Source organism: Talpa europaea (assembly GCF_964194135.1).
Source record: "Talpa europaea genome assembly, chromosome: 7".
In the NCBI taxonomy this organism is placed as follows: domain Eukaryota; kingdom Metazoa; phylum Chordata; class Mammalia; order Eulipotyphla; family Talpidae; genus Talpa; species Talpa europaea.
The window spans coordinates 122,078,348-122,104,632 of NC_140074.1; the positions used below are offsets into that span (position 1 = coordinate 122,078,348).

At 37.6% G+C, this 26,285-nt stretch overlaps 1 protein-coding gene across 2 annotated transcripts in view; it reads right to left on the reverse strand.

Annotated features, from left to right (window-relative positions):
• GPATCH8 (G-patch domain containing 8) overlaps nucleotides 1-26,285 on the reverse strand; it is a gene marked incomplete at both ends in the record, with an annotated part of 79,507 nt that overhangs the window by 41,783 nt on the left and 11,439 nt on the right. Inside the window, 2 exons of one of the 2 annotated variants that reach the window (XM_084238885.1) lie at nucleotides 13,806-13,878; nucleotides 22,220-22,294. In XM_084238885.1, coding sequence (XP_084095011.1) covers nucleotides 13,806-13,878; nucleotides 22,220-22,294 — 148 coding nt within the window. The remainder of the gene's footprint in view (nucleotides 1-13,805; nucleotides 13,879-22,219; nucleotides 22,295-26,285) is intronic. The other variant, XM_084238886.1, reaches the window with a different exon arrangement.

Sequence of the window (26,285 nt, forward strand, 5' to 3'; positions counted from 1 at the left end):
TAGGCCAAAAAGCATTTGAGTTTGCAATTTCTACTCCAAAGTCTATGTTCTTTGCTTTGTTCCTTCCTTCTGCGATCCCACTGGATTTTCTCTGTAATTCTCACTTGGTAGTTAGCAACTTCATAGTTTCAGGAAGACTCAGAGAAAAAAGACAATTTAAAATGAGTAAGCCACATTTATAGATGAAAGATGTTTGTTCTCTTTTCTAAATGCATAATCCCACTATTTCAAATTCTAATGGTTATTTTTAAATGAATATCTTCTTTTTCCTTAAAGATTTATTTAATTATGCATACAAGAGCTGGGGTACAGACCAGAGATGCGGGTGGTGAGAGGATTCACCAGAATGGGGAACAGAACTGGCAGATTAACTGAAATACACTGCTGAGGGGAGCAGCGGGCGAGACAGGAGAGGTCTGCTTCGCCATGTGGGTTTCTCTCTGGCTGGCTGGGGATCAAACTCGTGTGTAGAGGCTGCGGACTGCTTCATAGTGCGGTGCTTAACCCCTTGTGCCACCAGGGAGGCCTGAATATCTTCTTTTTAAAATGTCTTTCTCTAACAAAATAATTAAAAAAAAAGATTTATTTATTTATACAAGCACTGGGTACAGTCAGAGGTACAGGAGGGTGAGAGAATTCACCAAAGCCAGAGCGAAGAGTAGAACAGGCAGAGTGACGAAGTACACTCTGAGAGGAGCAGCGGGCGGCAGGAGAGGTCTGCGCACCATGTGGGACCCTCGTATGGCGGCCGGGGGTCGAACCGGTGCTGCAGAGGCTGCAGGCAGCTTCGCAACCTAGCATTCAACCACTGCGCCACCGGGGAGGTCCACAAAATAATTTCTTATAAAACACTTTTGGGCCTCCCCGGTGGCGCAGCAGGATGAGCACAGCTGTGAAGCTATCCACAGCCTCCATGGCGACAGTTCGATTCCCGGCCAGCCAGGGAGAGTCCCACATGGCACGGCAGACCTCTCCTGTCTCGCCCACTGCTCCCCTCAACAGTGTATTTCTGTCAACAGTGTACTTCTGCCTATTCTGCTCCCCAGAGCTTGTATAAATAAATAAAATCTTAAAAATAAACCAACAACAAAAAAAACCCCACTTTTACTTTGTTTTATTATGCTTGCAATTTGGCCCACTTTAAAATACAAGTGTGTTCTTTATGAGAGAATGAGGAGATTCCATGTATCTACTAACAAATATAGCTGGGCAGGTGTGAGAGAGTTGCTTGCTTCCTTATTCTCACAATCTTCTATTTCTCACTTGTTAAAATATTCAAGAAATAAGTTGAAATTCTAAGTTGCTTATTCTCTATAAAGCCCCTACTGTACTTTTTTTTAAAATAAATTTTATTTTTATATTCCCCATACAATTGCAACCCCCTTATTTTGACCCCAATCCCTCCCTTCCCCGCCCCCCATCCCCCATAGAGTGTCTCTGGTTCATAGTTTTTTGTTGATTTTGATTTTCACTTTCTTATAGTTATTCATTTTCCTGGTCCCTTATTTAAAGTTTTCTAGATTCCTGCTATGAGTGAGACCATCCCCTACTGTACTTTTAACCTCACAATTATGTTATCATTATACTGTATTCCTTTTGTTTGTTATATTTGTCTCCCTCTTAGACAGCAGCCCTGGAAGACAGATAGGTTATTTTTTCATCCTTGAACTCTTAAGGCTTAGTATAAATCTGGCAAATTCTAAGTATTCAATAAATGTATGCAGAATAAAAGACATAGGAAAGCAGCAACAGAAAACAAGTACATGCATAGTAATCATTTTTACTTAGGCGTTTAGCGTCTAATGAGGCGAAAAGACACATAAATTGTACAAGACAGAATATTTAAAATGCCATAGGAGAGAAATACAAAGTATAAGAAAAAATAATGGAGGGAATTATAATGAGACAGAAGTTACAGTATTTTCTTTTTCCTTGGAAACTACCATCCTTTAAAATGTGGCCAAGCTTCTCATCACTTAATCCAGTCTTGTTTGTTTGTTTGTTTTAAAGATTTATTTAGGTATGTATACAAGAACTGGGGTACAGGCCACAGGTGTGGGGAGTGAGAGGATTCACCAGAGACAGAGTAGGGAATAGAACAGGTAGATTCACCAGACAGAGTAGGGAATAGAACAGGTAGATTGACTGAAATACACTGCTGAGGGGAGCAGCAGGAGAGCCAGCAGAGGTCTGCTGCACCATGTGGGTAGCTCCCTGGCTGGGGATTGAACTCATGATGCAGTGGCTGCGGACAGCTTCATAGTGCTGCGTCTTAACCCCTTGCGCCATCAGGGAGACCCCCATTCCACTCGAGTTCAGTGAATTTATACAAATTTATATTATTCATAAGTAATATACATGACAACTTCAAGTGCCCTAAGAAAAAATATCACAGTCAAAGCTCTCTCCAGTTTTTTGGTCAGAATAACTACTGTATATTTCAACCCTGCATATTTTTTTTTTTAAGATTTATTTATTTATACAAGCACTGGGTACAGTCAGAAGCGCGGGAGGGTGAGAGAATTCACCAGAGTCAGAGCAGGGAACAGAACAGGCAGACGGACAAAATACACTGCTGAGGGGAGCAGCGGGCACAACAGGAGAGGTCTGTGCGCCATGTGGGACCCTCCTCCGGTGGCCGGGGAGCAGCCGGGGATCGAACTGGCGCTGCAGAGGCCGCAGGCAGCTTCGCAACCCAGCGCTCAACCGCTGCGCCACCGGGGAGGCCCCAAATCTTATCTATCTTAAAGAGTATATAAATTAGATAATCCATGTGCAAGCATTCAGTAAATGTTTAATAAATGGTAGGTATTACAATGGAGTAACACTAAACCCAGTGAATAAGGGCTTGCTAATCAGACAGTTGATTTAATTTATCATCCTGTACATGAATACCTTATTTTCCACTTCCATTGCTATCACTCTATTCTAAGTCCTTATCAATTCATACCCAGGCAAATGGTTTTCTATCGTGTTCTGACATACCTTTTGATCAGAATAGTATTTTACTTCTATTGCAAATGTCCTGGTTGGCATAACTGTAAGGAAAACTAGATCATAAGTCAGAGAATTTGGGGTTGACTTTCAGCACTAAGACATTTTGGATCCCTAAACCTAAATTTCTTAATCTGTGAAACATATTTTATATTAAATTATCCTTAATATCTCCTTACTATATAAAAGTCTATACACCCTCTCTGATCAAACTGTCTTTGCCTCTAGAATAAAGTTCCAAATTGGAACAGCACTGAAGTATTTCACACTCATTGTGGTAATTAAAAGTACAAGTTTTTGAATTAGAAAAACCAAGGTTTAAATTTTATACTTTTATACAGTATATTTTATATTGTTCTTAGGCAACTTACTAAACTTCTCTAAGCCTGTTTTCCCTGCAAAACGGAAATCACAGTACTTATTTTATAGTTATAAGTATTAAATGAGGGCCTCCCTGGTGGCACAGGGATTAAAGACACAGCTCTATCAAGCTATCAGCAGCCACTGAGGCAAGAGTTCGATCCCTGGCCTAGCCAGGGAGCTACCTACATGGCACAACAGACCTCTCCTGTCTCTCCCGCTGCTCTCCTCAGCAGTGTATGTATTTCAGTAGATCTGCCCGTTCTGCTCCCCACTCTGTCTCTGGTGACTCCTCTCACCCCACACCTATATCCCAGTTCTTGTATGCATAAATAAATAAGTCTTTAGAAAAGAAGAATTAAATGAGATACTAAGTGCTTAGCACTCAGCAAACACTCAATATTAATACTAAAATTGTACATATTCTTATCAAATTTCTATTATACCTTTTAATTAAGTCTACTGCTGGAGACCTAAAACACTACTTCAACCAAAACAACTGAGTTCTACATCCCCCCACCCTTTAATATATGACGGTTCAACATTTTAAAAAATTTGGGGAAATAATCTTCCCCTAAAAACATGTATGAAATCCAGTGCTATGTGGGCATTCTCTGGTCCAGTCATGCTTACTCTCTGACAATTGTTATCCCCCTATATATGCATTGGTATCTCCTGTTTTTGACAATACCTACACTTTCCTCCTTAATAATACCTAGACCTCTTACTGTAGACTGTCAATTCTGATTTTGTTTACTAACTGGGTTTCATCCTTTTCGTTTATATTAACTAAATTTCACTAAGATTTTCTAGAATCCATATCTTACTTAATTTGATACATGTATTACTCAAATTATGCTTGCCTTTGGCAACTGTATAGACTGCAAGGTGATTTAATTAGCAGGGAACAGAGGCCATTATGGCTACAAATTCCATTCCAGTTCTATGCATAATTAAACCTTTCCAACAATCCATACCTTTATGATGTGGAGGTATTACTTGTCTGTTATCCTCCTCCAGCTACTCTTAGTTAACAGTTAAAAGCTCAGCTGACAGCTTTTTCTGAGAAGGGAAAAGATATAAATGTAGAAACACTGACTTCCAAAGTCAGGCTTATATTTAAGTGGCAGAGACTCAGTAAGTAGTTGTATGATCTTCCAAAATTGTTTCATTTACTGGGTCGCTACATGCAAAAGAATGAAGCTTGACCACTACCTCACACCATACACAAAAATCAACTCAAAATGGATTAAAGAACTAGACATAAGACCTGAAACCATAAAATACATAGAAGGAAATATAGGTGAAACACTACGTGATATGCACATCAAAGACATCTTTACAGACACATCACCCAAAGCAGTGATAGTGAAGGCAAAGATAAACAGCTGGGACTACATCAAATTAAAGAGCTTCTGCACAGCAAAAGAGACAATAACAAAAACAGAGAAACCCCACCGACTGGGAGAACATTTTTGCACACAACACTTATGATAAAGGACTGATCACAAAAATCTGCAAAGAGCTGATGAGACTCAACAACAACAAAGAAAATAATCCTGTCCAAAAATGGGCAGAAGAGCTAAAAAGAAACTTCTCTGAAGAGGAAATGCAAATGGCCAACAGGCATATGAAAAAATGTTCAACATCACTTGTAATCAAGGAAATGCAAATCAAAACTACCATGAGATACCATCTTACACCAGTGAGAATGGCACATATTAAAAAAACTAGCAACAACAAATGTTGGCGAGGGTGTGGAGAAAAAGGAACTCTTCTGCACTGTTGGTGGGAGTGCAAACTGGTCCAACCACTATGGAGAGCTGTGTGGAGATTTCTGGACCTACTAAACATAGAGCTTCCATATGATCCAGCAATTCCACTCCTAGGTATTTACCCAAAGGACACAGAAACATCAATTCCAAAGAGCACCTGCACCCCTATGTTTATAGCAGCACTGTTTACAATAGCTAAGCTTTGGAAACAACCCAAATGCCCAAAAATAGATGACTGGATCAAGAAGATGTGGTACATATACACCATGGAATATTACTCAGCATTCAAAAAAGATAAACACATGCAATTTGCAGCAACATGGATGGCGCTGGAAGGGATCATGCTCAGTGAAATAAGCCAGAAAGAAAAAGAAAAATACCGGATGGTCTCACTCATAGCAGGAATCTAGAAAACTTAAATAAGGGACCAGGAAAATGAATAACTATAAGAAAGTAAAAATCAAAATCAACAAAAAACTATAACCAGAGACACTCTATGGGGGGTGGGGAGCGGGGAGGGATTGGGGTCAAAATAAGGGGGTTGCAATTGTATGGGGAATGTAAAAATAAAATTTATTAAAAAAACACATTTATGATAAAAAAAGAAAAAAGATGTAAGAATTATATAAAATAAAATATTTAAATAAAAAACCTACCCCCCCAAAAAACAAAATTGTTTCATTTATAAAATGAGTGTAATACCTATTTAATTAAATGAAACTGCAAAAAGATATATTCTAGATAAATATTTGACACACAATATATAATGAATGTGTTGTTTCCTCTTCCCAAAGAAAAACAAATTTCAAAGAGAAAGCAAGGTAAAAGGACAATAACTTAGCTTTTGCAAAAACCTATCTAGAAAATGCATGTAAGTCACTATATTAAAGGAAGGTTTTTCTCTCGACCAAAGAATAATTTTTCTTAGGAAGTTGGTAAAGTTTTAAAAGATCAATATTCTAGGGCCTCCCCAGTGGCGCAGTGGTTGAGCGCTGGGTTGTGAGGCTGCCTACAGCCTCTCCAACACCGGTTCGATCCCCAGCCGTGGTGAGGGTCCCACATGGCGCGCAGACCTCTCCTGCCGCCCACTGCTCCTCTCAGCAGTGTACTTCGTCAGTCTGCCTGCTCTGCTCTCCCCTCTGGCTCTGGTGAATTCTCTCACCCTCCCACGCTTCTGACTGTACCCAGTACTTGTATAAATAAATAAATAAATCTTTTGGGAAAAAAATCAATATTCTAATTTGACAGTAAAGTCTAAATTGTAACATTACATATTTCTATTCTACAGCAATTCAAGTCTAGCTTTTCTTCAGTCATAAAATGTAGTGTCAGGATTGCTGTGGGGTTAGCTACAATAGGCCTTCCCCGACTACATGTACTACTTATTTGCTAACTGAAACTAGAGAGGCACGGAGGGACGGGGGCAAAATAAAACCAAAAAATATACCCAACTCTACTGCTCTGGTTCAGCACACACTGAATCTTTAAAAAAATATTTTCTGTATTTTAACAGTAATACAAATATATCATATCAAATTTAAAAAACAAAGTAAAAATGTAACTCAGTTTCCTTTTAGTGTCTGCCTTTACAAAGATTTTTCTCTGCATAGTCAAACAAATTCAAACATAAATGCACAGGCAAAAACCACAAAATAATCACTTTTTTTTTTAATCTTTTTTTTTTTTTTAAATAGAGGCATGTTTATTTATTTATTTATTTATTTGTTTGTTTTGTTTATACATGCACTGGGTACAGTCAGAAGCGCGGGAGGGTGAAAGAATTCACCAGAGCCAGAGTAGGGAGCAGAGCAGGCAGAAGGACTGAAGTACACTGCTGAGGGGAGCAGCGGGCGGCAGGAGAAGTCTGCGCGCCATGTGGGACCCTCCTCTGGTGGCCGGGGAGCAGCCGGGGATCGAACCGGCGCCGCAGAGGCCGCGGGCAGCTTCACAACCCAGCGCTCAACCGCTGCGCCACCGGGGAGGCCCCAAAATAATCACTTTTAATATTTAAATGTTTCAGTGAAATGCATAGGTTCACCTCTCAACACATTTTTCAGTTAATGATTTTAAATAGAATGTAGGGATCTCCCTGGTGGCACAAGGGGTTGAGTCTCAGCACTATGAAGCTATCCATATCACAAGTTCGATCCCTGGCCAGGGAGATGACCCATATGGTGCAGCAGACCTCTCCTGTCTCGCCTGTTGCTCCCCTCAGCAGTGTATTTCAGTAGATTCTCCTGTTCTGCTCCCTACTCTGTCTCGGTGAATCCTCTCATCCTCCACACCTCTGGCCTGCACTCCAGCTCTTGTATGCTTAAATAAATAAATCTTTTAAAAAATAATAAAAAAAATAGAATGTTTGTTTCAATCTCAAAAATCTAATTCAACATTTTAAGGAAGATATGTGAGAAATCTAGAGCTATCATTGGCGCAACCAGAAGAACTTTGGGAAAGATGCTTACATATTAACAACATTTCAAAACTAAGTTAAAGATAATTAGAAGTAATTGCTGGATCCAAGAATACACACACTTTAATCAAATTATTACTCATATGGTTTTACAAATTTATATTGGTACTGGCGATAAGTACCTGTTTTCCCAAAATCTGAACTAATTTCTTTTTACCTTTTCCAATTCAACAAGTAGAAAATGATTTCTCATGGTCATTTACCATACATATCTCTAATACAAGAAAGTTTGAAAGTATTTTCATGCTTAAAGGCATTTTGCATTACTTTTTTTGTAAACTGTTCACATCATTTCCCTTTTTCTATTTAGTTGCTGTAAGTCTTTCATTTACTGATAAATGCATAAAGGAAATTTGTCCTTTGTGATGAGCTATTACAGATATTTCCCCAGTTTGTTATTTTTAAAAATTTGTTTATGATGCAATATAGCCAAATTCATCTATTTTTAATGGTCTCTCAGTTTGGGGTTAAACTTAGTTTTGCTCATTCCAAGATTATTTTTACAAATGTAATTATCTAATTGTTCATACCAATGATTTTACCACTTCATTCTTTTACATTTAAATATTTTATTCATTTGGGATATACTTTGGTTAAGATATGACAATAGAGTTCCAACTTCTTTTTCTGGGTTGCTATCCACTTATTCCAACACTACTGGTAAGTAATTGAGGCTCTTTTTAGATATTCTAAGTTAGGTTCAGAAGGTGAAATAACTAATATACTCAAAATTAGTAAAACAGTTACCATAATTAGGGGGCTATGAGACCTAAAACACAGACAGCATTAAAAGCACAGATCTTGGGCCTCCCCGGTGGCACAGCGGTTGAGCGCTGGGTTGTGAAGCTGCCCACGGCCTCTGCGGCGCTGGTTCGATCCCCGGCTGCTCCCCAGCCACCAGAGGAGGGTCCCACATGGCGCGCAGACCTCTCCTGCCACCCGCTGCTCCCCTCAGCAGTGTACTTCGGTCCTTCTGCCTGCTCTGCTCCCCGCTCTGGCTCTGGTGAATTCTCTCACCCTCCCGCGCTTCTGACTGTACCCAGTGCATGTATAACCAAAACAAACAAACAAACAAATAAATAAATAAAAAACATGCCTCTAAAAAAAAAAAAAAAAAAAGATTATATAAAAGCACAGATCTTGAAGTCAGTATCTAGCAGTATTAAGCATATTAGCTACTACTAGTTACAAATGCTGGGAAATAGGTAAGACCAGGGGGCTCCTCTGCTTTATTTTTATGACACTTAGATTTCTAACTAAGACCTAAAGACGGATTATCTTCAATTCTATGCAATATATACTGTACAACAGAGAAATTAATAACAATAAGCATTTATATAACATTTTACAGATTTTATAACGTGACTTCAGGTACTAAATTTTTTTGTGACCAAAAAAATAATAAATTGGGCCTCCCCGGTGGCGCAGCAGTTGAGCGCTGGGTTGCGAAGCTGCCTGCAGCCTCTGCAGCGCCAGTTCGATCCCCGGCCACCGAGGAGGGTCCCACATGGCGCGCAGACCTCTCCTGCCACCCGCTGCTCCCTTCAGCAGTGTACTTCAGTCCTTCTGCCTGCTCTGCTCCCCGCTCTGGCGAATTCTCTCACCCTCCCGCGCTTCTGACTGTACCCAGTGCTTGTATGTATGTATGTATAAATCAATAAAAAATCAATCAATAAATAAATAAATCTTTAAAAAAATAATAAATCATCAAATAGTTCCTGTACAATATAAACAAAGGAAGCTCAGGCATCACTTCTGTGATATACCTACTGATTAAACATATTCCAGAGTGAAATAAAGATCTTGAGCTACATTTCATTCCATTTCAAAGCAAAATTATAAAATAATTTCAAGAACCAAATCCTGTCCAACTGTCATAAAATATCATCATTTATGGTGGCTTTATTCCAAATTAAACACATTCACTGCTCTATAATAAGCAACTGTCAATAATATTTCTCATCAGCAGGCCTTTCTTTCCTTCAGAAACTTTGTCAACCTATCTTTTCTATAGGTCTTTTGTTTTAATATGAACAATCACTTATCTGCCACATGCAATAAAAGTTCTTATATTTTTAGCTTTTGAAATATTTTAATAAACACTAAGGAAGAACAAAAGGGGACTAATGAGTTTGAGAACAAAAATAAACCCATCTTACAATTTTCTATTCAAAGATAGAAATTTTGTTCCAGATTCAGTGTGCCCATTTTCCCAGTCTCTCCAGTGTCAAGAAATATGAACTGTAGCACCAGAGCTGGGTTTATAAGACTCTTGCTTGGGTTGAAATAATTTTTAAACTTTAACAAAAAATTCTAAAGAGATCGGGTTTAAATTTTAGCACAGAACTGCATATTGAGGTGTTAGTCCTAAAGTCAAATGAAAAGTAGAAATGAAAATTGACAATAAACTAGTAAATATAAAACTTACAAAGTCCTGAACCTAGAAATTACATGCAGAGATTAGTCTATGTAATACTAAGGAGGCATTATTTTTTTACCAGAGCAACTGAGCTTCAGTGTTTATTTATAGTAAAGTTTTGCTACAATGAAAAAAATCTGTCATGAATATAGCCAGTAAGCGTAGCTATATTCTAGGTCAAATCATGTGGCTATTACAGAAAGAGCTATGTAAGAGAAACGAGAATTAAAGTGTTTAATCTGAAACTGAAAAATAAAGACAGTAAAATTTGACCCTTACTATTGACAATAAGGTTCCACTCTTTTTAAAGCATAAAGACATAAGGGGGCCTCCCTGGTGACCTAGGGGTTAAGTCTTAGCACTACCACCACAGCCCTCTTGCTGCAAAGCTATCTGGCCAGGGAGCTGACCCACATGGCTGGCATAGCAGAACTCTGCCGTTTGGCCCATATTCCCCTCAGCAGTGTATTTCAGTGGATCTGCCTGTTCTGCTCCCCACTCTGTCTCTGGTGAATCCTCCTCTCACCCCCCGCATCTCTGGCCTACACCACAGTTCTTCTATGCAAAAACAAATAAAATAAAAATCTTACAATAAAGGAATAATTTTAAAAAAAAGGATAAAGACACGATACTAGCCATTTAAAAGACAGCCTTTGCACAACAAATTAAAAGGGCTAAGATGGTAGTTTAATGTTACTCATTTTTTACCAAAATTACAATGGGGGTAGGAGAGTAGGAAATTCATTTCCTTGTAATGAATTTAATAAGTGATTGATGACGTTAATGAGTGATTTATTATATGCACATTACTGTGAAGACTGAGGTAAAATATAGTCTAATTCTTCTTTTCTAGGAACACAAAGTTTAAAGAGAACCAAAATTATATATTCTTAGAATAAGATAATAATTTAAATTTTCCATCATTCACCCCCCACCATGAGTATCCATTCACCTCTCCTTTCTCTCTCTAGGTAGGTTCTAATTGTGCTTGAATGGCTCTGATGTTTACAATGAAAAATCTGGAAGTCAAACAGATTTGCTAGCCACTGTGAAGTGTCCCTAATTCTACTCCCTTGTAACAAAGAGTAACAATCAACAATGTTCCCCAGTATCTCTGAATAGCAAAGTCAGTTTTAAATAGTAGGAAAAGATCAAATACAGACTTCAGACCTTCTGAGCCATTACTCCCCATAACTCCCCATACAATTGACCTGAGCCATTACTCCCCAACACTTAGAACTATGAAAATCACTGGGGCAAATTCTACCAAAAAGTCATTTCTATTTCAGTCTTGGTTACCCTCTTGACTCTTACAAATACCTATCACCTATGCCAAATAAATTGTTCTTAATTGTATTCTTTATATTGTTTGCAATGAGCTCTTGTACCACTGGGAAAACAAGTTTAACTGTAATCAAATTTAACTTCCCCAAAGAGTAGGTAATATTAATTTAAAATATATTTATTGACCATCTTCTCTGTTACCAATGAATATAATTTATATAAGTATAATTTAAAAAGCTAAGATTTTAGGGGCCTCCCTGATGATACAAGGAGTTAAGTCTCAGCACTATGAAGCAATCAGCAGCCACTGCAGCATGAGTTCAATCCCCAGCCAGGGAGCTAACCTACATGGTGCAGCAGACCTCTCCTGTCTCATCCACTGCTCCCCTCAACAGGGTATTTCAGTCAATCTGCCAGTTCTGCTCCCCACTCTGTCTCTGGTGAATCCTCTCACCTCCCCCGCAACCCCACACCTCTGGTCCAGCTCTTGTATGCATAAGTAAATAAATCTTTAAAAATAAATAAAATAAAAAACTAAGATTTTAAAGATTGAAACATCCTGCTTAACATCCTGATTGTGCCTATTAACACATACACACTTTACTTCCCATTTAAATTGTAGAAATCCATGCGACCGGAAGGGCTCCTAATATACACCATCCCTCCTGCAAAGGGTCTCTGCACACCACTCACCCCCAGTCATGGGGTGCAATTACAGTGAGAATGATGACTCAGAACAGGACCCAGAGCTACAGCTGCCTAGTAGCCCCCCAGAACTGAGCCTGACCACCTTGCCTTCTGCTTGCACAAATAGCAGGCCCTGCTCTCCTCCACCCTTGCCAACACAGCCAGCAAGATCATTGATATATCTGCTGCAGACTCCCAGAGCATGGAAGGAGCATGAGTACAGGGACCAGGCAAGATAGCCTGTGTGGCCATGCTGAGCAGAAGCCTGAGCCACCAGAAGAAGCTGCCACCTTAGCCATCTGTCACCAGCTGGCCCCACCAAATGCTGGTCAGTGAATCCTCCAACTTGCAGCAGGTCTCCAGAATAGTGGTTATGCCTACTTTCTCAGATCTGTGTGGCCGTTAAAGGATCTGAATGTACAATTTGGGATCCCATGAAAAGAGGAGGGGCCTTGGACAGCTCGTCTGTCCTTCCCTTCACCCCATCTTGAACCCTGCACCTACCCTGGCCCCCAAGCTCACTACATCTTCTACAGATCCTAACCTGCTACTAGTCACACAGAAGAATGTGAAGAAAGAGAAGAGTAAGGCTAGAAGCCTGAGCAAGTAAGGATGCAGTAAAGGGAAGGTAAAACCATTTGGCACTGGCTTTCAAAGTCTGGCCAGGGTTGGGGTGAGGGTCAAAGAGACAGCACCTGGTATGTCCTTATGTCACTGGGAAGGTGGAGGTACCATAGTGAGGTACCACTCTTTTTTATGACCTCACTCCTACTTCCCTCTCCCTAACTTGGTGGTCACTACACCTCAGTAGGATTTGTGACCAGGGTCTGGACAAGCTTGAACTTTAATAAACTGAGTTTATACTTCTGGCACCCTGGGTTTTCACATTTTTTTTTTTTTTTTGTTTTTTGTTTTTTGTTTTTGGTTACCCTCAATAAAGGCGGTATATTAAAAAAATATATAGAAATTTACAAAATTCAAACAATTAGTCAACCAAGTATACCTCTCCCTAAAAAATCCCTTTAAATAGTAAGACCCTCCATGGCCAGATATAGAAAGTGCAATGAGTCTCATCATTTACGAGGTAGCATTACTCTGCAAAGAGTAAATAAATGGTAGTTCTTGAATGTAAGAGAGATTAAAAAGGTGAATGGAATTGTTTTCCAAACCAGCAAGAACTTGGAAGCAAAAATGCTGGTATTTAATTTTTATCCAAATGATTATTATAGTTAAAAGAAAAAATAAAATGCAATGGAACACTAAAGTCATACAATTTCCAGAGCCTGATCTGAAACTGAGAAATGGCCTCTCTGCTCAAAGTGCCCTAGGAAGAAACCTTTGCTTCCACTGTTGGTTAATTTTTCTACTACTGAGTGGATTCTGACTGCAGAGAAAAGGAGAGCAAGCAACAGCTTCAAGGAGAATTTCCTATGGCAAAAATCAAACTGCTGTTGTATGGTTTTCTTTATGATACTGAAGCCACAATATAATATCATCAAATGTCACAAACAAAACACACTCTGATACTAGGTATTCTGTTACCTCCCACGCATCACCTCCACCAAAAACATTTAAAACAGGTTGAGCTGCACACAAACATTTGATCAGAAAGTTTTCATGACACAGCAGCTTACTCTTGCAAATTATTGGCTTAATAGTGATTTGAAACGCACTTATAGGAAAAATAAACTATTCTAGGGGGAGAAAGGCAAGGGAAAAAACCCAAACATTAACAAAAGACAAATATATTCAGTTACAAGATCTGCATTAGAAGTATTATTTTTCTTTCTTTCTTTTGTACATTTAAAAAACTTACCCTGAAGAGATTTTCCCAATCCCTGGCCCAGCTTCCACCCATGTTTCTGGAGTAAGCGATGTCCAATATTATCCTGACAGACAGAACAGAGAGACAAACCAAAAATATTCCAATAATATATTCTTCCCTTCCTAGTGACATTTAAACAAGTGATGAACAAGAGATAATTCTACATATATGCATGCAAAAAGGTGCTAATAACAGGGTAAATGTGCCCAATAAAAGGGACATTAATGTAAAAAGAAATGCTAGCTACTATTATATATGGGATAAGGGTCCTTTTTGATGGTGTGCTGGGCAACTTTTTGTATATAACACTTTAAAAAGGAGGGAAAAGGGAAGGGGAAAAGGGGGAAGAATACATTCATGAAGTTTAAAACTAACATTAAAAAGCATAAAATCAAGGTTTTTATACAATCATATCCACCACCTAGACAGCACCACTTTAAGTTTTTTTTTTTGTTTTTTTTTTTTTGAAAAGAAAATCTACATGTTTAGTTATTTTATTTATGTGTCAGGCTTTCATGATACAAAGTAAGTTGTAAGTGTAAGTCTACCCCCCCCATAGAAATGAAAACACAATCAGAGCAAAATCCAGGCTAGACTTGATTGGTTTTTTAATATATATATATAAAATATAAATATTTAATTAGCATGCAGCCAATATTAAACTGAAAAAACAGTGAGGTTAGTAAAACAAATTAAATTGATTAAACAGAAAAATAAAATGAGCTCAAGCACAGACTGAGTGATGCATTTCAACATGTAATCTAACAAAAATGCTAAAATGTTAGAATGAAACAGGCCTAGCAATAAGTTAACAGTAAAGAACCATTAGTGCATGTAGGGGGAAAAAACCAATATACATAATGTCTCATCTTCCTAGGAGCACACTGGAAAAAGGTATTACAATGTAAATTGTATGAAAAGACACCAGAAACAACAATTAAATGTCAGCTTTTGTCTAAAGGGTTCAAGATCTTAGAAGCCCCTGCAAACCTTTGACCAATTCTTTAGTTTTTACAACTACTGTGGAGACAAAGCCAAAAGAAAACATTTAAAATTGTAACCACAAAGCATTCTATACACATTAAAATCAATTTATAGTATTAATCTGGTATCACCAAAATCTGACAAAATCAATTTATAAAGCTAACAAAACCATAAATCTCCAAATTAAAATCAAACATTTTATAGTAAACTGCTTTTTAATCTTCCAGCTCCATATTCAATGTTAAATATTTTTTGGAGTTACAGAGAGAAGAAAAAAATTATTTTACTATTATCGCCTCTGACAGGAAGTTACAAGAACTGTCCAATGCCCTGTTTTATAGTTTTTTAATGGACAACTCCCTTCTATAAGTTTATGAAAGCATGCAAATTAGAAAACTGGGGGAAGATCAGGATATTTTTTTAAAACACAAATGAGGCAAACAATAATGAACTTGTCTAAAACATTTTAAGTACAAATATATTAAAAGTCATTAATGCACAAAAGAAATCCCCTCCCTTTTGCTAGGAACTAAAAGAATTAGAAAGTACAAATTTTTATGTAATCCCAAATGATGACTTCCATGTTAGTATACATTACAAGACTTAGTTCACATTGAAGTCTCTTCTGCCCTTCTCTCCTCCCAAATGAATGATCAGGAAAAGCATCCCCTTAATTTGTACTTAATGATTATTTATAAATTATTGTAAAAAAATTAAGTCTTAATAACAATGTTAGCAGAAAAGGTAAAGGGCCTTTATTATGCTACCAAGAACATTAACTTACCTGTACACAAAGTTCTTATTGATTATCATAACTCCTACAACTGAACAACTATGGAAAAGACAAGGATAGCAGAATGACTCTAAGAACATGTGGTTGATTAAATTACTGTTTAGTCTTTTAACAGACTAGTAGTATAAATACACTTAGTACAAAGATTTAGAGTACTAAATCATGCTGACAAAAATTGTTGCCCCCCCTTTTTTAAGTAAGAAAACTCAATCTTAGGCTAAGTGGAGATGAGACATTATGCTGACTGTGTTATATTATGAATGCACTAAAATAAACAGACAGATGAAGCAGTATGCTATTTCCAAAAGCAGTGCAAGTGGAGTGAAAGCATTTCCATACGAACCTGGCTTTAAAAACTGGGCTGTCAAAAGAACAGTTAAATGTAACACAAAGTAAGAAACTGTCCAATCACTAATGGTCGATTTTTTTGTCTTGTTTTCAATTCACTGCTTGCAATTAATGTATTTATTAAAGAAGAGTGAAAGCATAAGTAAATTCACGAGTCAAGACCAGCTGAGAGTTTCAAGAGCAGCGTGTTGTGACTGACAACAGTGAAAGGAAAAGCAAATGTTAAAGGGGGAGGGAGAAAAAAGAAAATTTTAGGATTATACACATTAGCACCACTTTTACAAAACCACTCAAGATGGCCGTCACCTTCTTTAAAAAGCTATTGATACAAAATGGCAGTGGCATTTCTCTTTAGAATTTTAGGTAAAAATTGCTCTTTCATTACACCTGCTTTTCTAAGTATGTAATAGGAAATGAAATGTCAGGGACTGTATTAAAATCATTAACATGCTACACATCATAGTAAAAGTAACAAAAGTAACAAAAACAACAGACATATCTCCCAGAACCTCTTCCCCTCTCCAAGCTCCTGGGCTAAGTGAAAGACTCGCACAGAAAATCTGGACCTTTCCTATAATTTAAAACAACCTGCTTTTGGGGAGAAAGGCAGCTCTGGAGAAAGGGCTAGTATTCAGAAGAATCTCTTTTTCTACCAAAAAAAGGGGGGGGGGAATGTATAAACATTGGTCAAAACTCCAATAGGCTTAAGGATAATGGGTAATACAAGGAAGGCACACCAAAATACGTTATAATAAAGTTGAACAAATCAGACTTGTCTACTTCTGAACTGATTAAAATGGTCACTGAATTTTCACTTTTATAAGAACAAGGAACTCAATAGACAGATTGTGAAAACAAGTCTCTGCTGTTTAGAATTATGATTCTGCCAATTATTCCAATGGATGTTACCTATAAATTACTATTAAGTAATTTATAGCTCAAACAGCTAATTTAGACATAAAAGGGCACTAACTTACTTATAAAATAGCAACTATTTACTACTTCAGCCACTATAATAGTGACTAAAAAAACTTTCAGTTTTTGAGGGCCTCCCTGGTGGTGCAAGGGGTTAAGACACAATCTATGAAGCTATCCGCAGCCACTGCAGCACAAGTTCTATCCCCAGCCAGGGAGCTACCCACATGGCACAAGAGACCTCTCCTGACTCACCCGCTGCTCCCCTCAGCAGTGTATTTCAGTTAATCTGCCTGCTCTGTTCCCCACTCTGTCTCTGGTGAATCCTCTCACCCTCTCCCACCCCTACCCCCCACACACACACCCCTCTGGCCTGTATCCCAGTTCTTGTATGCATAAATAAATAAATCTTAAAAAAAATCTTTCAGTTTTTGAAACAAAATATAAAACTTGGGGTTACTTATAACTTCATTTAACCAAAAACAGATGATTGGATTTTCCCTCTTTTTAACTGTGATTTATGACTAACAAAAAGACATCATGATAGTATTAGTTGTTTATAATTTTTTTAATGATTTATTTATTTATACAAGAACAGGGGTACGGGCCAGATATGCGGGAGGATAAGAGGATCCACCATAGACAGAGTGGGGAACAGAACAGGCAGATTGACTGAAATCCAATGCTGAGGGGAGCAGCGGGCAAGACAGGAGCAGTCTGCTCGCCATGTATCTCCACAGCCGGCGGGGATCGAACTGGCACTGCAGAGGCAGTGGACAGTTTCACAGGACTGTGCTCAACCGCCTGTGCCACCAGGGAGGCCCCAAGTTGTTTACAATTTAAATGCACATAGAAGAATTGCAGGGAAATACATAAACTATTAAAGCAACTGAACTCTGCCCAAGGGAAGTAGGCAAAAAACTAGTTTTCTACATGATTCATAAATAGTTTTCCACAATCTATTGTTAATTCTGTGCTCAAGATGCCAAAATGGTGGCAGTGTGGTAATTTCTTTGGTCGGGCATGAATTTCTCCTTAATTTTGGTTAAATCATGAAGTGGAACTGAAAATACAAGTTTTTTTCACCTAGACTATCTCAGATGATTTTTTTTTTCTAAAGAGAATTTCTATTTCTGAAATTAAATGCCACATTTTATCCTGTCCCTATTACATATGTGAGAATGGAAAGATCTTTGAAAGCAAGATGGATTAAAAACTACCAACATGCTGAAAACACAGTACCAGCAAAAAAACCAAAAAACTCATTATTAATTGCTTCATCCATTCTTCAACAATTTTTATCTATTAATTAAATTTCAAGTACGAAATTTTTCTTTGCTCCATGGAGCTATATACCACCACAGTTACAACAATCATTTTGGCAATAGCACCATCAATCTGTATAATGGGAGCCTGCCAAAACACAGATAAAATTTTACTTTATTGTATGGGGCTGATTCCAAGTTTTTATAAGGAAATAGAATATAATGTCTCAAGAGAAAACTATACTTATGTTAGTGACTGGATTAATATCAATTCCATACTGAATTTCCTTTAGTTGACAGCCACACTCAATTTTACACCACTTAGCCCATTTTCAACAGTGACAAAAATGGTAAGTCTCTTGAGTGGATTGTAAGCTTTGCTGATTGTGTATTAAAGACTCTATAAGCAAAAATCAAATGCTACCAGGTGAACCCATGCAAACAAGTTGTAAAAATTCCCAAAACAAAAATCTAGAGCTCACTACAGATGATACAATGAAAACTAGAGAGAAAAGCCATATAGTAATGCTACACCATTCAGCTCCAAGAAGCACATTATTTATAGTGCAGTCCACATATGGTCACTGCTAAATGTCAAATCAGCAGACTTACAGAGTTACAGTTTGGAACTAGTGGAGTCCACAGATCTAAACAGATATGCAACATGACAAAATCCAGTACACAGATATTTCTAAATTCCTACATGAGCAAACTAAACATCGGTAACTGGAGTCTGAAAACTATGTTAATTTTTTAAAACTTCTTAGTTGATCTGACAACTATTTAAAACAGGATTTCAATAAGTCAGGGAGAACAAAACCAAATAATGGCTAATAAGTAGTCATACTTCCAACTGCAACAATGACAACATATTTTAAGTCTATGATGCAGACATTCTGTCTTCTCTAGCTTATAATCATTCTCCCATCTGATTTCTCATCTTCTATGGTGAAGGTCATAATGTATCACATATCCTTTATCACAACAACTAAATCTTGGAACTATATAGGAATCCTAGATTGGGCTATAAATTTAGAGCAGGTTTTATTTGCTTTCTAAATATTTTATCTTTATATATGTAGAGGTAATATATAAAATCTGGGACCTAAAAAGCTCATAAACAGAGATCCAAATTCAAGTCCCAGAGTTTTTTGTAATAAGGGTAAAATGTTAATACTTTCCATCTCCTCTTCAATTAAGTTAATCAACTTATCTGGCAATTCTCTCATTATTTTCTTAGAATGGTGATTTATTCTTGACCAGAATTTTCATTGAAGTTATTTGATTGGCTGAAATAAAGCAGGGAGGACTCAAACTTTATAAGATTATGAAATGCTTTTTAAATGCTGGATTTTGATGTGTTTTCAACATTTGCTGACTGAAACGGAAACTGTATCATCTCACTAACATATCAAGGTCTTAGACATTCACTAAAAACATAATGTGCTACTGTATCTGTGTATCTCATTTCCATCTTGACAGTTTGCAAAAATTTACCCTATTACAAAACAAGATGACCTTAATCCTATGCTCACAATAATCTTTCACACAGGCATATTCTTGGCACAAACCTGTGCAGAGACTTCCAGGGTTACCAGCTGCTGATTACCTTTGTTTAAAAAAAAAAAAAAAAAACTAAGCCTTTAGCTCCTGCAATGATCTGTAGACTCCCAAAGCTGCATATTTCCAGCCACTTTTGAGTTGCATGCTGTAGCAAAACAGTCAGCACCTCTCAATAGATATTGCTGCAGAGAAAGATTTTAATTCATATAGTCTCTTTCTGTGGATTAGAAGCAACACCATTTCCCCCTCAGAACAAGATGGCTCAATATAGCCAGCCATATAATTACTACATACTTATTTGGTGGGCATTCCTTACATGCTAGGGGACGTCTTTTTCAGGTGGTAGGATTGCATACTACCTACACTGACGCCAATCATTTTAGGAGTTTCTTTTAAATTTTTCTTTTAAAAGTTTAAATAAAATCTCTCCCATTTTGTGTGTCCTGCTTCTTTCTCACACTATGTAGGCAATAAAGCTCCTCCTATCTAAATGACCACATCACAATAATGTATATATTTATGTGTTAAAGGAGTAAATTTCACTAGAATTATAATTAATATATCTCTATATATGCATGTGTTTATAAAAAGAATAAATATCCATTTTATATACTGTATCATTTGCTATTTTGTGGAGAAGATACCATTTAATAAAGAAGGCATGTATCAATTCCACTCTTACTGAGATTACTCAACAATGATTACTCAGAGTGTCTTCTGATGGTATTCTACCTATGATATTTACTGGAAAAAATCCTGGACAGTGTGAGAGGAGAAAGAGCATTAGTCTCACAAGCCAAAGAAATGGATTTTTTTAAAAAAACTTTAAAATAAAGCCCCCCAAAAAAGGCTTAAAAATGTTAACTATCATTTCATTTAGTGCTCTAAAAATTCCTTATTGAGTATAGTAATACTGAAAACTAGGCTGCAAATCTGGTCTAACTATAAATTTCCTGCTACTGGAAAGGTAGAGTACCTACAGAGGTATAGCTTGCATAAGAATACTAACCAACCATGTAACTTATTGGACCCCCATGGTTCTGGAGTCTTGCTTCTGACAGTTCTCTAGTCTTAAAAACTTTGACCCTCAGAAACATTTATATTGGAATAGAAAAATTATTTTTTCAAGTAAAAAATACTGATCTAGCTACCTTAATGATTTCACTGTAAAATTCCGCCTTGTGATAATTTCCAAGAAGGCAAAAACTTCAGTAATTTTTAACTAACTGGGCTTGGCATTTTATCCATATGTCAAAACACAAGACTGGGCTTTCAGCACAACATCAGCTGTGAATTCTCCCTCTGCAGCATTATCACATGCGTCATCAATTACTGCCATGCCTAAGTCTAGCATCATGCCAGCACATTAAGACAGAAGATACTATATGCAGTGTTCACTGGACCAGAAGAACAGAAATAAGAAGGGGAGGTGGGGGAGAAAGAAACCCTAGAGAAGAAAATAAAAAAAGGCAGACCGTGCAATACAAACCAGATCATGGCTGCTTAGCTAATATGGGCCAACTGCTGTGGAAGAAAAATGTCGAACACCCCAAGTTGTGTAAATTTCTGTAAACATCTAAACACACACACAAACACACACAACACCAACCTAATTAGGAACATAAATATATGTTGATCCTTTACTATGTTACAGCTTTGAAAATAAATGCTAAATTAAAATATCTGTGCTCTCTAAATTACCCTACTTTTCCTAAGGGAGAAGCAGCTAGTGTTTCTTAAAAGGGGAGAGGGGATCTTGACTGCTATAAAATTCCCTCTTTGATAATTTTTCACTCATGCTTTACCAATAACTCACTGAAACCCTTAGTGAAAATGTACACTCAAGCACAAATATTAAATATTGACAATACTGACAAGTTTAGACATTTTAACAACAGACTGTGTAATCTGAAAATAATGGACTTTTAAAAATGAAAGTAGTGTTAAAAATAAAGTTGTTTTTTTTTTTTTAAATTAAGAGTCAGGAAAATAAACCTCATTGTTCTATTGTTTTGTATCAATATCCTAAACTAAAGCTGTGAAGAGATAGAATCAATTTTGACAAAAACCAGACATCTTTTAAGCTACAGAAAACAAAATTTACCATGTTTCACAAGAGTCTGGCAAATAAAATGTATTAGTCCTTAACTGTTCCTAGAGGAACAGTTGTGTTGCCCAGGAAAGGTGAAATATTTTAAAGGATCAAAATACATTTTACTCCTTTATTAAATTTACCAAAAAAAAAAAAAAAATCTAAACTTTAACTTGCTATCTTTAACAGAGCACCAGTATGGGCCAAAATGATATTTTTCCAGTAAAACTCTAAACTGTTTCTAGATATTTCAGATTGATTTCCCAAGATATTAAATACTAGGTTACATCCTAAACTCTATTTGATTACTGTAGGGCATGCAAGAAAATAGCTCTAATCTGTACTCTAAGTTATTAATAAGTTTAACTTCATTCACATCAAGTGTCACACGAACACTACCTAACTAACTAGGCTATGACCCAAAATTAAGTACTGATGATCTTACCGATTCTATAGGCTTGTCAAGTGACGCTTGTTCAATTTCCAGATGTCCTTCTTCATATTGATCAAAATGATTACCCTGAAAAAACAAGACTACAGTTATTTTTCAAAAGCATTAACTGCTGAAATTATTGACAACCTAATCAAACTGCTGCTCCCCTTAGCAGTATATTTCAGTTAATCCACCTATTCTGTTCCCCAGCTCTTGTGTCCATAAATAAATAAAATAAATCTTGGGCCTCCCCTGGTGGCGCAGCAATTGAGTGCTGGGCTGCAAAGCTGCCCAAAGCCTCCGCAGTGCCAGTTCGATCCCCGGCTGCCGGCGTGGGTCCCACATGGCGCGCAGACCTCTCCTGCCCGCCCGCTGCTCCCCTCAGCAGTATAACTTCATCGGTCTGCCTGTTCTGCTCCCCGCTCTGACTCTGGTGAATTCTCTCACCCTCCCGCGCTTCTGACTGAACCCAGTGCTTGTATAAATAAATAAATAAAATCTTTCAAAAAAAAAAAAAAAAAACCTGTTACACTAACTGAGCAAATGATAGTCACTAATTTTCTGCCATTTACTAGGAACTTTTCTAGCATAGGACATATGGATGAAATAAAGAGAGCCTGGACTTAAAGCACTAAAGCCTTCAGAGAAAAAGGTGATCAGTAAATTACAATATAAATTCCATAACAACGCTGTAAACAGAAAGTTGGGACTGCACAAGCCAGGAGTAGCGTCAGACAATTCTTCAAAGTAGAATTGAGCTGGATCTTAGTTAAGCTCAGGGGTGGGTGCAGGGGAGGATTATGGGGTCTCTCCCACTGAGGGAGTAGAGGGTACAAAGCTGGCTTTGTAAGGCACTGGAACTATTCTCTGATCTATTATTTACTCTCTGTGGTTCTAACAGAGGTTATTAAGAAAGAGAGTGGTAAAATAAGATTTGCCTTTTAAAACTCCTTTTAGGATTTTTTCTAAAGGTGGGGGGGGTAAACTTTTGGATAAGATCAAAAACAATAGCACTTTGGAGAAAATTGCCTTAAAGATCAGATAGCTCCTTCCTCAAAGAAAAAGTTAAGGGCTACGTTTGTTGGTCATTAAAATGGCCAAAGAAGATATATGAAATTCTGCTTTAGCAACCTTTCTCTAAATCTAAAACCATCCTAAAGTAAAAGGTTTAATTGGTTTTTTTAGGTTTTAGGAAGGTTATCAATCCATATACATATACATGTACAGTTTCATTTAGCTTTTACAAAATATCTTCAGAACCTTATCTTAAAACAAGTTCTCAAGATAATCAATATAGGATATGGTAATCAGTAGAATTTAGAGAATTTTTTATCATCCTTATTTTACAAATAAGAAAACTGATAGACTATCACAAACTCACAAAGGCTTCAGATTCTAAGTTCCATTTCTGCTACTATTTTATACTATACAAAATCCAAAGATAAAAAAATAACTGCCTCCATAATTCTGAAACAATATTCTCTATAGAAAGCAGAACTGGCAAAAAAACTTCTAGTTATCACAAAAGACAAGGAAACAAGGAAGAAATAACAATGCAATCAATGTATAATCCTGGATGAAATCCTTGAACAGAAAAAGGAAATCAGTGGGAAAACTAGTGTAATTCAAAATAAGATATATGGGGCCTCCCTCGTGGCAGAAGGGGTTGGGCACCGCACTATGAAGCAATCCGCAGCCTCTGCAGCATAAGTTCAATCCCCAGCCAGCCAGGGAGAAACCCACACGGCAAGGCAGACCTCTCCTGTCTCGCCCGCTGCTCTCCTCAGCAATGTGTTTCAGTCAGTCTGCCTGTTCTGTTTCCCACTCTGTCTCTGATAAGTCTCTCACCCCCCACATCTCTGGCCTGTACCCCAGCTCTTGTATGCATAAATAAATAAATCTTTAACAAAAAAAAAAAAATAAGGTATATGGCTGAGTAAACATTAGTGTCAATGTTAATTTCCTAATGTTGACAATTATATCATGGTTATTATATGGCCATTGTAGTAGGAAAAGTTGGGTGAGCGGCTACCAAAGCTGCACTATTTTTTCTAAGACATATATTTATGCATACAAGAACTAGGGTACAGGCCAGAGGTGTGGGAGGTGAGAGGATTCACCAGAGAGAGTGGGGAGCAGAACAAGCAAACAGGAGAGGTCTGCCGTGCCATGTGGGTTTCACCCTGGCTGGCGGGGAATCTAACCAGCACTGCAGAGGCTGCGGACAGCTTCACAGTGCTGCGCTCAACCTGCTGCGCCACCGGGGAGGCCCTCCTCCCTTTGTCTTTTTGATTTTCTAGTACAACATTCAAAAAGGGCAGATGGACCCAAAAGTGTGAAAAGTAAGCCACATATTTAACCTCCTCAAAGACAACCGCCATTTCCAATTCCTCTGGGTTCCTTCAAAGATACACAATACACACAAGCATTCTCCACTCTGCCTTTCAGATAGCAGGCAAGCATGTTTTTCAGCACTTTGCTTTTTTTTCGCTTAGTAATATACTTTGAGATTATACCATAACTAAAAGATTTGTTTTTATTTTAAACTAATTAAAGATTTTTAGAATGGTTAAAAAATGGTACAGTTTTGGGCATCCTGGTGGTGTAAGGGGTTAAGACGCAACCTATGAAGCTATCTGCAGCCACTGCAGCACAAGTTCAATCCCCGGCCAGGGAGATACTGACGTGGTGCAGCAGACCTCTCCTGATTTGCCCACTGCTCCCCTCAGCAGTGTATTTCAGTGGATCTGCCTGTTCTGTTCACCACTATCTCTGGTGAATCCTTTTACCCACCCTCCTCCCCCAGCATCTTTGGCCTGCACTCTAGCTCTTGTATGCATAAATAAATCTTTAAAACATAAAATAAAATGTGGTTTCAAACCCCCTAGGGCACAAACTGTAGTAGTAGAAGCAGCAGTAGGAGCAGTAGCAGTAGTGATGATGACAAATATTTTATTTCTCGCCTATCTTTCCATCATAAGATTTTTCAAGTCATTTTGATGACCTCAGGCTTATTAAAGATCATTCCTTCCAAAAATAGTCTGTATAGCATCTGATTATCTGAAGGACTCAGCAGGGATTTGAAGAGATTTTTTTCTGCTTTACCCTGATTTCAAAACCTCATTTAGAACTCTCAAATCCCGTTAGAGCTAGGATGATAATACAGGGTTATCATAAACACCAGGGCATTTTGAAAGAAAAGGGGAATGCTAATAGTAATTATACCAGGGCAAATTTCATAAATGAAATCTGGTCATCCCCTAATGAAAATTCACAGATCCTATGTTAGAGCATTCCTAAAATTTAGTTTTAATGATAACTGCTTGGAACACTTATTTACAATGTCTAAATCAAATACTCCTTTCCAAACATATCTGTTTTCAGAATTGAAATACTTGTTTATGCTGCTCAAAAAATTTAAGAATCAGTTTAAAAGGATCAGACCCCAGAAGCTATTTTACTTTTCTTAAACAAAAAGAGTTAAGAATTTTTATTTTTTTAAACTTTTTTTTAAAGATTTATTTATTTAATTATACAAGCACAGAGTACAGTGCGGGAGGGTGAGAGTTAAGAATTTTTAAATGTACACAACATATATACACAACCAGGATGACTTTCTCTCAACTGCTGAGGCGGGGAGGAGGGTGAAGGGGTAAAGAGGAGGGTGTTTTTCATTCCCTGAGGAATGCAAAATTACAAAATGAATAGAACCTGGCTGACCTGCATGTCACTCTACTTCCAAGCACAGGCAAATGTGGAAACTTTATTATAAATTTAGCTGTGCTGATCATTTAAATATAAATAGACAGGGCCTCCAGCCTCTGTAGTGCGGGTTCGATCCCGGATGCCCACATGGCGTGGCAGACCTCTCCTGTCTCACCGGCTGTTCCCCTCAGCAGTGCTTCCGTTTTGTCTGCCTGTTCTGTTCCCCCGCTCTTTCTCTGGTGAATTCTCTCACCCTCCCGCGACTCTGGCCTGTACCCCAGTTCTTGTATAAATAAATAAATCTTTTTTAAAAATAAAAAATAAATATAAACAGACAGGGAATGCCCTAAATTTATCCATGAGTGGAATCTTA